This window comes from Triticum urartu, chromosome 4A (genome assembly GCF_056163025.1).
Source record: "Triticum urartu cultivar PI428250 chromosome 4A, HENAU_Tu73, whole genome shotgun sequence".
In the NCBI taxonomy this organism is placed as follows: Eukaryota; Viridiplantae; Streptophyta; class Magnoliopsida; order Poales; family Poaceae; genus Triticum; species Triticum urartu.
In genome coordinates, this window is record NC_141876.1 from 118,833,875 (window position 1) to 118,851,449 (window position 17,575).

Consider the following 17,575-nt stretch of genomic DNA (forward strand, 5'->3'; position numbering starts at 1 on the left):
TCATGAGACGTAAAAGTCTTTTGTATTATCTGCATGAACATATCCCTCTTATCATCTGCACTAGCAGTATCTTGGACATTCTTTTTCCCCTCAACTTCTGTCACCTACACAATCATAACATAGCCATGAAAACAGTTTTCTATGGTATAACATTACTTCCATACAACATTCATTACATACATACCTCACTCAAGATGACCGATGATTGCGACTCCCCAGAATCAGGAGCAGCTAATGATTCGACATCAAGGCCTGTCTCCGCGTCGGATTCACCGTAATAGTCGTACGCATTATGACATTCGGAAATGAGCTAAAAAATATAACACAAATACATAAGTACTTATAATATAATATTCCAGGATTTATTCAACTTGCATGAATGCCAACAAAAAATTCCACTTCCATACTGTAACACCCTCGATGCGACTATAGCTCCCACGTGTCGAGGCACGACTTAGAGACATAATCGCATTGAAGGCATATGTCGCAAGTTAGGTAATCTTCACAACATCCCATGTAATATGATAATAAAAGGGGAGATAACATAGTTGGCTTACACTCGCCACGTCAATCAAGTACATAAATAACATTACATCATCCAAACACTCATGGCCCGACTACGGCGCCAAAATAAAAGATAGCCCAACATGCGACACGGTCCCGATCACCCCCAACTGGGCACCACTACTGATCATCAGGAAAGGAAACATAGTAACGTTGAGAGTCCTCGTCGAGCTCCCACTTGAGCTCAAGCGCGTCTCCTGGAGAGGAATCATCAGGCCCTGCATCTGGTGTAATAGTAATCTGTGAGCCACAGGGACTCAGCAATCTCGCACCCTCGCGATCAAGACTATTTAAGCTTAATAGGTATGGCAAGGTAAATATAGGTGGAGCTGCAGCAAGCGACTAGCAAAATATGGTGGCTAACTTATACGCAAAAGAGAGCGAGAAGAGAAGGCAAAGTGCGAGCGAGAAGCTAGAGAAAAACCTGCACAAACATTACTCCAACATCGTGTCCACTTCCCGAACTCCGCCGAGAAGGGGCCATCACGGTAACACACTCAGTTGATTCATTTTAATTAAGTTAAGGTTCAAGTTATCTACAACCGGACATTAACAAATTCCCATCTGCCCATAACCGCGGGCACGGCTTTCTAAAGTTCAATCCCTGCAGGGGAGTCCCAACTTAGCCCATGACAAGCTCTCACGGTCAACGAAGGAATAGACCTCCTCCCAAGACGTTCCGATCAGACTCGGTATCTCGGTTCTTCAAGACACTTCGACAAGTTAAAACAAGACCAGCAACACCGCCCGAATGTGCCGACAAATCCTGATAGGAGCTGCACATATCTCTTTCTCAGGGCACACTCAGATTGTCTTAGGTACGGGTAGGCTATCCCAGAGTTGCCCCTGGTGGCCACCGGCAGCTGACATGTGGACCAACACTCAGAGGAGCACTGGCCCGGGGGGTTAAAATAAGATGACCCTTGAGTCTGCAGAACCCAAGGGAAAGAAAAGGCTAGGTGGCAAATGGTAAAACCAAGGTTGAGCATTGCTGGAAAAACTTTAATCAAGGTGAACTATCAAGGGGTTCCCATTATAACCCAACCGCGTAAGGAACGCAAAATCCGGGAACATAACACCGATATGACGGAAACTAGGGCAGCAAGAGTGGAACAAAACACTAGGCGAGAGGCCGAGCCTTCCACCATTTACCAAGTATATATATGCATTAAGATAACATGGCAATATAATGATATCCCAACAAGTAAATAAATATTCCAACAAGGAACGGCCTTCAATCTTCACCTGTAACTAGCAACGCTATAAGAGGGGCTGAGCAAAGCGGTAACATAGCCAATCAATGGTTTGCTAGGACATGGTGTGTTAGAGGTTTGACATGGCAATTTGGGAGGCTTGAAAGCAAGTGGTAGGCATCGTAGCATTGGCATAGCAAAAGAGCGAGCAATCTAGCATAGCAAAAATAGTAGTGATTTCGAGGGTATGATCATCTTGCCTGCAAAGTTGTCAGAGTTGACTGGATCCTCGAAAGCAAACTCAACGGGCTCCTCGTTAGCGAACTCGTCTCCCGGCTCTACCCAAACAAGACAAACAAGCAACAAGGACACAATCAACCACGTGCAAGGACCAAACAAGATGATGCAAAAATGATATGCTATGCGGGATGCGATGCGGGATGCATAATGCAAGATATGACAGGAAATGCAAGAACCTGGCCTCAACATGGGAATCCAAGTGTGCCACTGGAAAGATGAGATGAAATCGCTTGAAAACGATATAAAGATCACCGAAATCGGAGTTACGGTTTGGAAATGGCAAGCGATTCAAATATGACACCGGTCTGCGATTTACAGCAAGTAGTTATCTAAATGCAATGAGATGAACATGCTACAGCACCCAAACATGACAACAAAATACATGGAAGGGATGCATTCAAGATGCTTAACAAAAGGCTAGCACCGAGCTACGGCCAAATCATCCATTAACAGGTTCAAACAAGCATGGCAAAAATGCATATGGCAAACAGATCTCGGACTTAGTGAAATTAACACTTGTCTGGAATTTCAGATCAGGTAGCACTCTTCGGAGCAACAAAACTACACGCTACAGGTCCTGAACATGGCAAAGTAAAGCATGGCATGGAGCTACTCAAAGAGCTTAACAAAAGTCCCTTAGTGACCTTGAGCCAAAAGGGATCAGAAAATACAATTGCAAGCATGTGAACATGGCAAAAACATAATCAGATCACAGACTTGGTGAAAACTGGCACATGCTGAAACATATCTCAAGTAGGCATGTTTACGATCTCGATGCACTCACTACGGTGCAAGTCATGACAAGATAAGCATACATCCATCAAGAACACACAAAATTCAAGCTATACATGGCAAGAACAATAGCATATCATTCACGGATCAACTACAACATCATCGGCAAAATTGCAAACAAGTTGACAATCTGCCCAGATTCACAAAGTAGCAAAAGTAGAGTTCGATTGACTCAAGCTAGGGTGCTCCATAATTGCAAACAAAGACATTGATGGATAGAGCACTACAATATTAACAAAACATTCTTACTGATCATCCTCAAAAGAGGCACGGATCACTAGGAAACAACATGAACATATGGCATCATGAGATAAACAACTCAAGGACTTAGTGGAATTGCTAAGTCCCTGAAAACAGAATTACTAAATGCACTACTTTGCAAGCTTGTGCTAGTCACCACACACATCACAAAAATATATGGGTTGCACCTCTGGAAAGATGACAAAACCCTTAACAAAACATATGTAGAACTCAGGGGCATATCATGCACACATTAATCATGGCAAAAATGACAAAAAGCTAAATGGAGCAGCAGATCTGACAAATAACTCAAGTAGCCTCCTTCTAACAGAATTTCGGGCATCAAGATGAACTCAAATGAAAATGATGCAATGTAATGAAATGATGTACTCTCTGTGATGAACATTTTGATATGCTATATGCATGAATCGGAGCTACGGATGCAAAGTTACGGGGCTATGAACAGGAGCATATGGATCTGAGAAAACTCGGACTTAGAAGAAAAATCAACCCCGAGATCTAGGGTTTGCACGGAAGCCGAGGCGGGCGGATCTTCGCCGAAGTTTGTCCCGGAGTTCTTGAACTCGCGGAGGTGGACGAGGCCGGCCGGAGAGGGAGGAGGCGGCGAGGGACGGCGAGGTAGCGGTGGAGGGCAGCGTCGTCGGCGGCGGCGGCTTGCGCGGCGGCGGCGGCGGGGATCCGCGGGGCGCGGCGCGAGGCGCCGGCCGGCGTCGATGGCGGCGGCGGAGGCGATGGCCTCGGGTGGTGGTGCACGCGGCCGGGCGCGGGAAGGCAGGCGACGGCGGGCGCGTGGGCTGGGGAGGGCCCCGCGCGGGCCTGGCGGGCCGGCGGCGGAGGGGCGGCGAAGTGGGCACATGGCGCCACGTGGCGGTCCGTGGGTGGCTGGCGGCGGAGCGGACAATGTCCGTCGGCGCGGTTTTTGTCCGGCGCGGCGCGGTGGGTTGGATCTAGGGTTTCAGGAGGGAGAAGAAGAAGAAAACGGAGGGGGTCTTTAAATAGGCATAGGAGGAGCTAGGAGAGTCCAAATGAGGTGCGGTTTTCGGCCACGCGATCGTGATCGAACGATCTAGATGATGGAGAAGGCTTAGGTGGGTTTTGGGCCAAATTGGAGGGGTGTTGGGCTGCAACACACACGAGGCCTTTTCGGTCCCTCGATTAACCGTTGGAGTATCAAACGAAGTCCAAATGATATGAAACTTGACAGGCGGTCTACCGGTAGTAAAACAAGGCCGCTTGGCAAGTCTCGGTCCAATCCGGAAATGTTTAATCCCCACACACGGAAGAAAGCTAGAAATGACCACCGGAGGAGAACGAAGCGTCGGAATGCAAAACGGACAATGGGAAAAATGCTCGAATGCATGAGATGAACACGTATGCAAATGCAATGCACATGATGACATGATATGAGATGCATGACAACGATAACAACACACGGAGACAAAGTCCCGAACCCGAGAAAATAAATTAACTTAACGTCGGAAACAGCAAGAGTTGGAGTACAAATTGGGAAAGTTACATCCGGGGTGTTACAACACTCCACCACTACAAAAGGATCTCGTCCCGAGATCTAGGACTGAAAGAACGCCGGGTACTCAGAACGGAGGTGATCCTCGCGTTCCCAGGTAGCTTCACGGTCGGAATGGTGTGACCACTTGACTTTGAGAAATTTGATTGACTTATTGCGAGTCTTGCGTTCAGTCTCTTCAAGAATAGCAACTGGGTGCTCATGATAAGAGAGATCTTCTTGGAGCTCAATGTCCTCGAAGTTGACGGTGCGGTCAGGAGTCTTGAAGCACTTTCGGAGCTGAGAGACATGGAACATGTCATTAACATTTGCAAAGTTTGAAGGAAGCTCGAGTTGATAGGCAAGGTCGCCTCTCTTGCTGACAATCTTGAAAGGTCCCACGTATCTGGGGGCAAGCTTCCCTTTGATACCGAAGCGATGAGTACCTTTCATAGGAGAGACACGGAGGTAAACATGATCTCCGATCTCGAAAGCCAAATCACGGTGCTTACTATCATAGTAGCTCTTTTGACGGGATTGGGCTGCTTTGAGGTTATCACGAATGACTTTGCACATTTCCTCTGCCTCTGTGATTAAGTCATTACCCAAAAGCTGACGTTCACCGGTTTCAGACCAGTTGAGAGGGGTACAGCACTTCCTGCCATACAGAATTTCAAATGAGGCCTTGCCCGAACTTGCTTGAAAACTATTGTTGTAGGAGAATTCAGCATAAGGAAGACAATCCTCCCACTTCAAGCCAAAAGAGATCACACAAGCCCTGAGCATATCTTCAAGAATTTGGTTGACACGCTTGACTTGACCACTAGTTTGAGGATGGAAAGCTGTGCTGAAGCGGATGTTGGTGCCCATGGCCTTCTGAAAAGAATCCCAAAACTTCGAGGTAAAGATGCTGCCACGGTCTGAAGAGATCACTTGTGGAATACCGTGCAGTGAGACAATTCGAGAGGTGTAGAGTTCCGCCAATTGAGCTGCAGTGATTGACTCTTTGATAGGTAGAAAGTGGGCCACTTTAGTGAGTTTGTCGATGACAACGAATATAGCATCATTGCCACGCTTGTACTTTGGAAACCCAGTCACGAAGTCCATTGCAATGTGGTCAAACTTCCATTATGGAATGGCAAGAGGTTGGAGGAGACCTGCTGGCCTTTGGTGTTCTGCCTTCACTCTTCTGCAGACATCACATTCATTCACGAATTGAGCAATCTCGCGCTTCATTCGAGTCCACCAATAAGCCTGCTTGAGGTCCTGATACATCTTCGTGCTCCCAGGGTGGATGGAGAGGAGAGAATTGTGAGCCTCGTACATGATCACTTTAGGGAGGTCACCTTTGGGAACAACAATGCGATCCTCGAAGAAGAGAGTGTCCTTGTCATCAAGGCGGTAGCACTTGTACTTGGGTTAACTCTTGGCAATCCCAATCTTCACCTTTTTCACCATAGCATCAAGAAGCTGGGCTTGACGAATCTGGTCTTTAAAGGTAGGAGAGACTTGAAGGTTGGCGAGGAAACCTTGAGGAACAACTTGCAGATTAAGTTTGCGGAAAGCTTCACAAAGCTCGGGTTGATAAGGCTTGAGAATCAGACTGTTGCAATAAGATTTCCTGCTCAATGCGTCAGCAATCACATTAGCCTTGCCTGGAGTATACTCGATACTCGGATTATACTCTTGAATCATTTCGACCCATCAAGTTTGCCTGAGGTTGAGATTAGGATGAGTGAAGATGTACTTGAGACTCTTGTGATCAGTGAAAATGTCCACTTTTCTTCCCAATAAGAGATGTCTCCAAGTCAAAAGAGCATGCACAACTGCCGCCAACTCGAGATCATGAGTGGGGTAGTTCTTCTCATTAGGCTTCAACTGGCGAGAAGTATAAGCAACAACTTTCTTCTCTTGCATCAATACTGCGCCAAGACCTTGGAGAGAGGCATCACAGAAGACCTCGTACGGCTTGGATTCATCAGGCGGAGTCAGCACTGGAGAAGTGATCAATTCTCTTTCAAAGTGTTGAAAGCAATGTCACACTCCGGAGACCAAACGTACTTGACGTGCTTCTGGAGAAGATTTGAGAGAGGCTTCGCGATCTTAGAAAAGTTTTCAACGAATTTTCGGCAATAGCTTGCAAGACCGAGGAAGCTATGGAGTTGCTTCACGTTCTGAGGAGGTTCCCAATTCACAATTGCAGACACCTTCTCAGGATTCACGGCAATGCCCTTGGCAGAGATGATATGACCAAGATAAAGAACCTCATCGAGCCAAAATTCACACTTGGAGAACTTGGCGTAGAACTTGTGTTCCCTGAGCTTATCAAGAACCAAACGCAAATGCTTGGCATGATCTTCCTTGTTCTTCGAGAAAACCAGAATGTCGTCGAGATAGACCAAAACGAAGTCATTCGTGTAGGCGTTGAAGATGAAGTTCATCATGCGAGAGAAAGTCGGAGGAGCGTTGAAGAGGCCAAAAGACATGACAGTGTATTCATATGAACCAAAGCTTGTCCTGAAAGCCGTCTTGGGAATATCTTGCTCACGGATTCGAATCTGATGATAACCCATACGGAGATCAAGCTTGGAGAATACTTGGGCACCTTTGAGTTGTTCAAACAGCTCGTTGATGTTGGGAAGTGGGTATTTGTTCTTGATGGTCTTCTTGTTCAATGGACGGTAATCAACACAAAGTCGGTCCGTACCATCCTTCTTCTTCACAAAAAGAACACCACAACCCCACGGAGAAGAACTAGGCCGGATGAGACCCATTTTCTCTTGAATATCGAGTTGCTTTTTCAGCTCCTTCAACTCTTCAGATCCGAGCTTGTAAGGACGTTTGCACACAGGTTCCGTGCCAGGCTCAAGATCAATAACGAATTCAACTGGCCGGTGCGGAGGCATTCCTGGAAGCTCTTCTGGAAAGACTTCTTGATATTCGCAAACGACTGGAATTTGAGAGATGGCATCCAATTCACCCTTTTCATTGAGAGAAAACAGACGGATGGTATCATCATGAGCGGCAAAGACAATTACATCCTCAGACGAATGAGTCAACTGAATCTGCCTGGCTGCACAATCAAGCTGAGCCTTGTGCTTAGAAAGCCAACCCATTCCGAGAATAAGATCAATATCCGAATCACCAAGAACCGTAGGAGAAGATAGAAACTTGTAGTCTCCCAAAGTGATAGTAACATCCGGAGCAATGGAGTTAGCATGCATGCGCTTATCGGGAGAGATAACTGCTAATGGACTAGGCAAAATTTGCAAAGGCAAACCATGCTTAGATGAAAACGGTCTCGAGATGAAACAATGCGATGCACCCGTGTCAAAAAGAACTTTTGCTGGAATATCATTAACAGGAAGGTTACCCATGATCACATCTGACGAGTCCTCTGCCTGGGATGCATTCATCAAATTGACCTTGGCATGCTTGGGGTTATGCTTGACCATAGCTGTACTTGCCGATCTGACAGGAGGAGGAGGAGGAAGACGCCTCTGGTTGAAACACTTGTTGGCATAGTGACCCTTCTGTTGGCACTTGTTGCACGTGACCTCTGAAAGCGGACGGTGATACGGAGCACTCGATCTTGGAGCTTGAGACGAAGTCTTGTTCTGAAAGCCAGGGTTGGGTGGGTGGGAAGAACCACTGCCACCTTTGCTCTTCTGCTGATACGGCTGACGGAACGGAGGAGGAGGAAGCCAAAACTTCTGCTGCTTGGCCACTTGAGTAGAGGAAGAAGGAGTAACATCTCTGACTCGCTTCTTGGAGGCATCACACCTCAACTGAGCGGCCTCTTGCTTTAGTGCCATGTTGTAGAACTCATCGTAACTCAAGGGCTCAAAGAGAACAAGAGGTAGCTGAATTTCTTCTCTGAGACCACCCCTGAACTAATATATCATGCTCTTCTCATCAGGTACGTCCTGCTTGGCAAAGCAGGCGAGCTTCTGGAACAACTTGTTGTAGTCATAGACAGACAAAGAGCCTTGCTTCAGGTTGCGGAATTCCTCACGCTTGCTTTCAACCACGCTCTGAGGGATATGATGAGCTCGGAAATCTCGACGGAAATCATCCCAAGTGATAACACGTCCACCTCTTGAGTCCTTGTACTGCTGGAACCATTCTGCAGCTTGATCTTTGAGTTGGAAGGAAGCGAACTTGACAAAGTCCTCAGGCCTGACGTTACTGCACTCGAAATGCTTGCACAGATCCACAAGCCAATCGTCAGCATCGGTTGCCTCAAGACAATTGCTGAAAGTCTTTGGCCCGTTAGCAAGGAACTGGTTGAGTGAAGCAAAGTGATTCTGATTGCTGCCTTGATTCCCTTGGTTGCCTTGATTGCGCTCTTGGAGAATTTGCATGATCAACTGTGTGTTTGCATTGGTTGCGGCCATCACAGCTTGCGGATCAGGATTCGGAGTCGTGCGCATTGGAGGAGCCATCCTGAAGAGGTTGACATCCATTAGCACATCGATAGACAAATATTGAAGCTGAATCCAACGGAATGAAAATAGCAACATATAGTCTTCACATCCGAACAAAATGAACGAATGCATTCCTCTTGAAATGGTCACATATCCGTAAATTGAGAAGCCATGTAGAATTAAGGTAGAGAAATAAATCAACAAGGTACGGATCAAGAACGAATAATTGGTAAGAAATCCCAATCTCAAACCAACATCCGTGGAAGAAGAACTAGAGCTACTAGAATTCCCACCTATGAAACTCCCGAACCTTTCCGGTTATGCAATCAGGTGTTGGGGATACAGGGGAAGCATAATATCTCACCGAAACTAGCAAATCCTACATCCAGCTGTATCCATCCTTCAGCACATAACCAAGAAACCTTCGGAAACCATCTACCTCAACCTTCGAAAAGCATCCGTTATACAAGTTATGGCGATACTCCCGAACTCCCGCCCCAGTACTGGGTGGCGTCGAGGTTATCTCACCAACGAACTACATAAAAGAGATTTTCGATGTCGGTGTACTAAACTCAGGTATTCCAGAACTGCAACGATAAAATTATGATGACAACACCTCAGAGCTCAACTCCCCGGGACACTTCCACTAAACCCCTGACAGGAGGCACCAAGACAATGTTCTCATCATAAAACCATCGGAACGATTCTAAGATACCCGCGTGATCCTAATTTTTTTTAGTGAAATTTGAGAAGAGAAGAGTCAAAACTCTACGTCAGGATGCCTTACCAGAGCGATGAGGAGACTGGGAAGTAAAAAGAATTCCTAAACTATCCGATATATAATTCCTAATGACTCAAAACATTTTTCTAGACACAACTCGGCCGCTAAAAACGATCAAGCAATGGGGCTCCTAAGGTCAGGGAAGGCTCTGATTACCAACTTGTAACACCCTCGATCCGACTATAGCTCCCACGTGTCGAGGCACGATTTAGAGACATAATCGCATTGAAGGCATATGTCGCAAGTTAGGCAATCTTCACAACATCCCATGTAATATGATAATAAAAGGGGAGATAACATAGTTGGCTTACACTCGCCACGTCAATCAAGTACATAAATAACATTACATCATCCAAACACTCATGGCCCGACTACGGCGCCAAAATAAAAGATAGCCCAACATGCGACACGGTCCCGATCACCCCCAACTAGGCACCACTACTGATCATCAGGAAAGGAAACATAGTAACGTTGAGAGTCCTTGTCGAACTCCCACTTTAGCTCAAGCGCGTCTCCTGGAGCGGAATCATCAGGCCCTGCATCTGGTGTAATAGTAATCTGTGAGCCACAAGGACTCAGCAATCTCGCACCCTCGCGATCAAGACTATTTAAGCTTAATAGGTATGGCAAGGTAAATATAGGTGGAGCTGCAGCAAGCGACTAGCAAAATATGGTGGCTAACTTATACGCAAAAGAGAGCGAGAAGAGAAGGCAAAGCGCGAGCGAGAAGCTAGAGAACAACCTGCGCAAACATTACTCCAACACCGTGTCCACTTCCCGGACTCCGCCGAGAAGGGGCCATCACGGTAACACACTCAGTTGATTCATTTTAATTAAGTTAAGGTTCAAGTTATCTACAACCGGACATTAACAAATTCCCATCTGCCCATAACCGCGGGCACGGCTTTCGAAAGTTCAATCCCTGCAGGGAGTCCCAACTTAGCCCATGACAAGCTCTCACGGTCAACGAAGGAATAGACCTCCTCCCAAGACGTTCCGATCAGACTCGGTATCTCGGTTCTTCAAGACACTTCGACAGGTTAAAACAAGACCAGCAACACCGCCCGAATGTGCCGACAAATCCCGATAGGAGCTGCACATATCTCTTTCTCAGGGCACACTCAGATTGTCTTAGGTACGGGTAGGCCAGCCCAGAGTTGCCCCTGGTGGCCACCGGCAGCTGACAGGTGGACCAACACTCAGAGGAGCACTGGCCCGGGGGGTTAAAATAAGATGACCCTTGAGTCTGCAGAACCCAAGGGAAAGAAAAGGCTAGGTGGCAAATGGTAAAACCAAGGTTGGGCATTGCTGGAAAAACTTTAATCAAGGCGAACTATCAAGGGGTTCCCATTATAACCCAACCGCGTAAGGAACGCAAAATCCAGGAACATAACACCGATATGACGGAAACTAGGGCGGCAAGAGTGAAACAAAACACTAGGCGAGAGGCCGAGCCTTCCACCCTTTACCAAGTATATAGATGCATTAAGATAACATGGCAATATAATGATATCCCAACAAGTAAATAAATATTCCAACAAGGAACAGCCTTCAATCTTCACCTGCAACTAGCAACGCTATAAGAGGGGCTGAGCAAAGCGGTAACATAACCAATCAACGGTTTGCTAGGACATGGTGTGTTAGAGGTTTTACATGGCAATTTGGGAGGCTTGAAAGCAAGTGGTAGGCATCGTAGCATTGGCATAGCAAAAGAGCGAGCAATCTAGCATAGCAAAAATAGTAGTGATTTCGAGGGTATGATCATCTTGCCTGCAAAGTTGTCAGAGTTGACTGGATCCTCGAAAGCAAACTCAACGGGCTCCTCATTAGCGAACTCGTCTCCCGGCTCTACCCAAACAAGACAAACAAGCAACAAGGACACAATCAACCACGTGCAAGGACCAAACAAGATGATGCAAAAATGATATGCTATGCGGGATGCGATGCGGGATGCATAATGCAAGATATGACAGGAAATGCAAGAACCTGGCCTCAAATTGGGAATCCAAGTGTGCCACTGGAAAGATGAGATGAAATCGCTTGAAAAAGATATAAAGATCACCGGAATCGGAGTTACGGTTTGGAAATGGCAAGCGATTCAAATATGACACCGGTCTGCGATTTACAGCAAGTAGTCATCTAAATGCAATGAGATGAACATGCTACAGCACCCAAACATGACAACAAAATACATGGCAAGGATGCATTCAAGATGCTTAACAAAATGCTAGCACTGAGCTACGGCCAAATCATCCATTAACAGGTTCAAACAAGCATGGCAAAAATGCATATGGCAAACAGATCTCAGACTTAGTAAAATTAACACTTGTCTGGAATTTCAGATCAGGTAGCACTCTTCGGAGTAACAAAACTACACGCTACAGGTCCTGAACATGGCAAAGTAAAGTATGGCATGGAGCTACTCAAAGAGCTTAACAAAAGTCCCTTAGTGACCTTGAGCCAAAAGGGATCAGAAAATACAATTGCAAGCATGTGAACATGGCAAAAACATAATCAGATCACAGACTTGGTGAAAACTGGCACATGCTGAAACATATCTCAAGTAGGCATGTTTACGAGCTCGATGCACTCACTACGGTGCAAGTCATGACAAGATAAGCATACATCCGTCAAGAACACACAAAATGCAAGCTATACATGGCAAGAACAATGGCATAGCATGCACGGATCAACTACAACATCATCGGCAAAATTGCAAACAAGTTGACAATCTGCCCAGATTCACAAAGTAGCAAAAGTAGAGTTCGATTGACTCAAGCTAGGGTGCTCCATAATTGCAAACAAAGACATGGATGCATAGAGCACTATAATATTAACAAAACATCCTTACTGATCATCCTCAAAAGAGGCACGGATCACTAGGAAACAACATGAACATATGGCATCATGAGATAAACAGCTCAAGGACTTAGTGGAATTGCTAAGTCCCTGAAAACAGAATTACTAAGTGCACTACTTTGCAAGCTTGTGCTAGTCACCACACACATCACAAAAATACATGGGTTGCACCTCTGGAAAGATGACAAAACCCTTAACAAAACATATGTAGAACTCAGGGGCATATCATGCACACATTAATCATGGCAAAAATGACAAAAAGCTAAATGGAGCAGCAGATCTGACAAATAACTCAAGTAGCCTGCTTCTAACAGCATTTCGGGTATCAAGATGAACTCAAATGAAAATGATGCAATGGAATGAAATGATGTACTCTCTGTGATGAACATTTTGATATGCTATATGCATGAATCGGAGCTACGGATGCAAAGTTACGGAGCTATGAAAAGGAGCATATGGATCTGAGAAAAGTCGGACTTAGAAGAAAAATCAACCCCGAGATCTAGGGTTTGCACGGAAGCCGAGGCGGCCGGATCTTCGCCGGAGTTCGTCGCCGGAGTTCTTGAACTGGCAGGAGGTGGACGAGGCCGGCCGAAGAGGGAGGAGGCGGCGAGGGACGGCGAGGTGGCGGTGGAGGGCGGCGGCGGCGGCTTGCGCGGCGGCGGGGATCCGCGGGGCGCGACGCGAGGCGCCGGCCGGCGTCGATGGCGGTGACGGAGGTGACGGCCTCGGGTGGCGGTGCGCGCAGCCAGGCGCGGGAAGGCAGGCGGCGGCGGGCGCGTGGGCCGGGGAGGGCCCCGCGCGGGCCTGGCGGGCCGGCGGCGGAGGGGGCGGCGAAGTGGGCACGCGGTGCCACGTGGCGGTCCGTGGGTGGCTGGCGGCGGAGCGGACAATGTCCGTTGGCGCGGTTTTTGTCCGGCGCGGCGCGGTGGGTTGGATCTAGGGTTTCGGGGGGGAAAAGAAGAAGAAAACGGAGGGTGTATTTATATAGGCATAGGAGGAGCTTGGAGAGTCCAAATGAGGTGCGGTTTTCGGCCACGTGATCGTGATCGAATGATCTAGATGATGGAGAAGGCTTAGGTGGGTTTTGGGCCAAATTGGAGGGGTGTTGGGCTGCAACACACACAAGGCCTTTTTGGTCCCTCGGTTAACCGTTGGAGTATCAAACGAAGTCCAAATGATACGAAACTTGACAGGCGATCTATCAGTAGTAAAACAAGGCCGCTTGGCAAGTCTCGGTCCAATCCGGAAATGTTTAATCCCCACACACGGAAGAAAGCTAGAAATGACCACCGGAGGAGAACGAAGCGCCGGAATGCAAAATGGACAATGGGAAAAATGCTCGAATGCATGAGATGAACATGTATGCAAATGCAATGCACATGATGACATGATATGAGATGCATGACAACGATAACAACACACGGAGACAAAGACCTGAACCCGAGAAAATAAATTAACTTAACGTCGGAAACGACAAGAGTTGGAGTACAAATTGGGAAAGTTACATCCGGGGTGTTACACATACCTGACTAATGTAATCCTCATTCGAGATCTCCGAGTTGTTTTCCTCACCATCATCATGCTCATTGTTTTCCTGACCATCATCATGTTCATCCATCTATAAATTTTCAAAATATAATATTGTCGGATGCCACCAAAAAATTACAACATGATAATGCGACTCACATTAAGATCTTCCAATACGTTCCCATTCTCTGACCTATCTCCACGATCTGAATTTTCATCATCTGACCAATCTTCTATCCAGTCTTTCATCACTTCTCCAAACTCCATGTCATACATCATATCAGTTAACTCATCGTCCGCCATTTCCTACAACAATTAATATGTATCATCGCATGTGCAAACATTATCAATGCTGACATATACAACACCTAGCGCACGATCACGGATGTTAAATAAACTACCCCAACCGGAGAGCGCCCCAACTGAGGGCGTTCAGATCGTGCACACAACCGACGCCAACGACCTCTGATCAGCCATGGATCCTCCCCCTCTCCACACCGAGCGGTGTTAAGGTACGTCCCACGAATCCAGTACGTGATCACTTTGGATCGCGAGAAGCTGCGCTACCCGTGATAACATGCGCCGCCGGATTCCTAGCCCACGGCACCAGTCGTGATTACTTTGGATCGCCGGATACCTAGTTAAGCCGCCGCATCAAATAACGGATCCGTCGTGCACACAACCGACGGCAACCGACGCTAGGTTAACCCTAGAAAGAAGAAACCCACTTTACCCCGCATGATCACTATGTATATCACGACGAGCAGCACTACCAGAACAAGATCTGCGATGGCCTGGACTGCCAGAAAGCTAGGTTACCCGCCCCGCTAGGTTAACCACTACGACGAAAACAGCAGCAGTTCGTTTGATGCTGCCGCGAGCGAGACAAACGTGAGGAAACGAGATGCGGTACCTGCGAGCGCTGGAGGTTGACGATGGTGCCGCGCGCGCTCTCAGACGAGATCGACGACGATAAGGTCGCCGCCGCCGATATTCCTAAAGAACCTCACCAGAATGATGGAGGAGCTGCGTGAATGATGGAGCTGCGTGATTGATGGATCGGCCGTCGGCAGGTCCTACCTGGTCGTGGGGTCGTGTCATCCTTTTTTTTCGGGATGTCACCGTATACATACATATGGGTCATACGGGTTATACGGGGCTTGGATATGGGCTACGGGGCTTGGATATGGGCAGCGGCGGGCCGGTGAAAAAAATAGATGGCGGGGGTCAAGAATACCCCTAGGAAATTGAGTTAGGGGGGTGCACCGGAGCAAGCCTCACGTACATGACGCTACAAAATTCCAAAAATTCACTATCACTGTGAAACATTTTGATCGAACTCGCTGATTTAGGCTCGTCAAAGCTCTATCAGAGCAAGGTCGGATGCGCATGGGTCAATTTCTCCCGATCTCCCACATTCGTCGAGCTCAATGGTGCAAGAATCCCAAACCTCAAGCTCTACCTCGAGACCTTTTCTCAGGACGTAGGATGCAAGAACTAATGCTTGAGCAGAAGGTCGTTGGTGAGGGTGGGTGGAGCTTGAGCTGAAGAGCGTAGCGGTATGGGGCGAGCTACACGGTTCAATGCAGCGTTAGGATGAAAATGTTGAGAGATGATGGGCAAAAAGTAAAGCAGGGCGCGAGCACAACATTGGTGGCTGGTCCAAGCTACAATATCTATCCAGTAACGCCACAGAGGGTGATCCGTCGGATGCGGGCGGTGCTCGAAGTGGTGGTGGCCAGTGGCGGAGCTTAGTGCATGGCTGGGTGGGCTATGGCCCCCCCAAGATTAGCACATGTAGGCATAAAAATATTAGGGAAATAATTTAGATTGTTAAATTTTGCATGTTTGACCCCCTCACTAGCCTATATATTTCATTTGCCCCCCCCCCCCCCCCCCCCAAAGATCTTGCTCAAGCTCCACCATTGGTGGTGGCTATCCTTAACCCTAGCACATCCTAGGTTTGAAGCGGAGGCAACTGTTCTTTGAGTAATGCATTTAGGTGGGATCCTCCCCTCTCCCCTCCCCTTTATTGTTCAAAAATATGGCACCAATGCTAGTTCGTGGGGTGGGTAAAACTGTGCCAGAGGTTATCGGGGGCTTAAGATACTGAAAGTGGGGCCTTGTATTTCTAACTGTATAAAAGTAGAGATGAAAAAAAGAACACATGTAAATTTGACAACCAGTGAAATTCTCGTGGAATCGTGGGTACATGTGCGATTCACCATACCAATCTTGATGAATCATTTTCATAAAGAAAAAGGCATATGCTCAACTTTATATATAAATAAAGCAAACAATCATAGAGTGGGCCATACAACAACATCCAACGCAATAAAACATAAATATAAAGATTCCGATAAGGGTCACCCAAACCAACACGCATGGATAACAACACTGCAGATTGTCTGTCCCTCAAAAAGAAAACTGCAGATTGTCTGCGTATCATTTTCTCGGGAACTCCTATAAAGCCCTTCAGGCGCTAGTTCGCCACCATAGCACCTGAAGGCGCTTATATGGGCTGGCCCATGTGGTGCTAGCGCTTGAAGCTATACTACTTTGATTTGCTCTTTTTTTTCTATCACGCACTCCAGTGAAAAAAAGGCATCCCCTAATATACTGGAAAAGTCAACTATCATTTTTTTACAAAAAAATCATACATTCAACAAAAGTTCACAAGTTAAAACATATTCATAAATTCGATATTTTTTCACGAAATGTTACAAATATTCATGAATTTTATAATTGTTTGTGGATTTGAACGAATGATGAATTTTAAAAATAATGAAAAATTCGTTTTTGGCGAATTCAAAAATTATAGACAAGTTTTAAAAAATATTCATGAATATTAGGAAATATTCACCAATTTGAAACGTTTTTTTAGGAAATGTTCACATTTTTTATATATACTTCCTCCGTTCCTAAATGTAAGTCTTTCTAAAGATTCCAATATGGACTACATATGTAGGAACAGATGGAGTAGTTAACAAAAGGAAAAAAATAAAAGGAAGAAAACTTTAGTGAAAAGCCAGTAAAAACATTGGAAAAAACCAGTCTTGATGCTCCTAGAAGCTTCACAAAATCGGTTGAAGGGGTCTGTACATGGGCCTGCTCGGTTAAGAGAGCATTCACTGGAGATTTTTCTTTAGGCAAACACACGCTCTTTATTAATAAGAAATCAGTGAGTTTACCGATACAGTGATAGGGTCATAAGGGAGACCAAGCCAGACATGGCAATCTATGCCCAAAGAAGTAGCGTGCTATGCAAGGCTATGACCCTCAAGTGAAATTTATTCGTTCGTGAACGAAACGAGAGCTATTAAGCATAGTCCTCCGACCATTGATCTCTCTAATGATGCACCGT

The 17,575-nt window shown here is 46.5% G+C and overlaps 1 protein-coding gene across 1 annotated transcript; it reads right to left on the minus strand.

The window, feature by feature from the left end:
• Window positions 1–172: 172 nt before the first annotated feature.
• On the minus strand, window positions 173–14,514 carry LOC147975047 (uncharacterized). The gene is made up of 3 exons (XM_087519595.1): window positions 14,371–14,514; window positions 14,210–14,302; window positions 173–310 (listed from the first exon to the last, which is right to left on the minus strand). Exons 1-3 carry the CDS (start codon window positions 14,512–14,514, stop codon window positions 173–175), a joined length of 375 nt encoding a protein of 124 aa, XP_087375721.1.
• Between the last annotated feature and the right edge of the window lie 3,061 nt (window positions 14,515–17,575).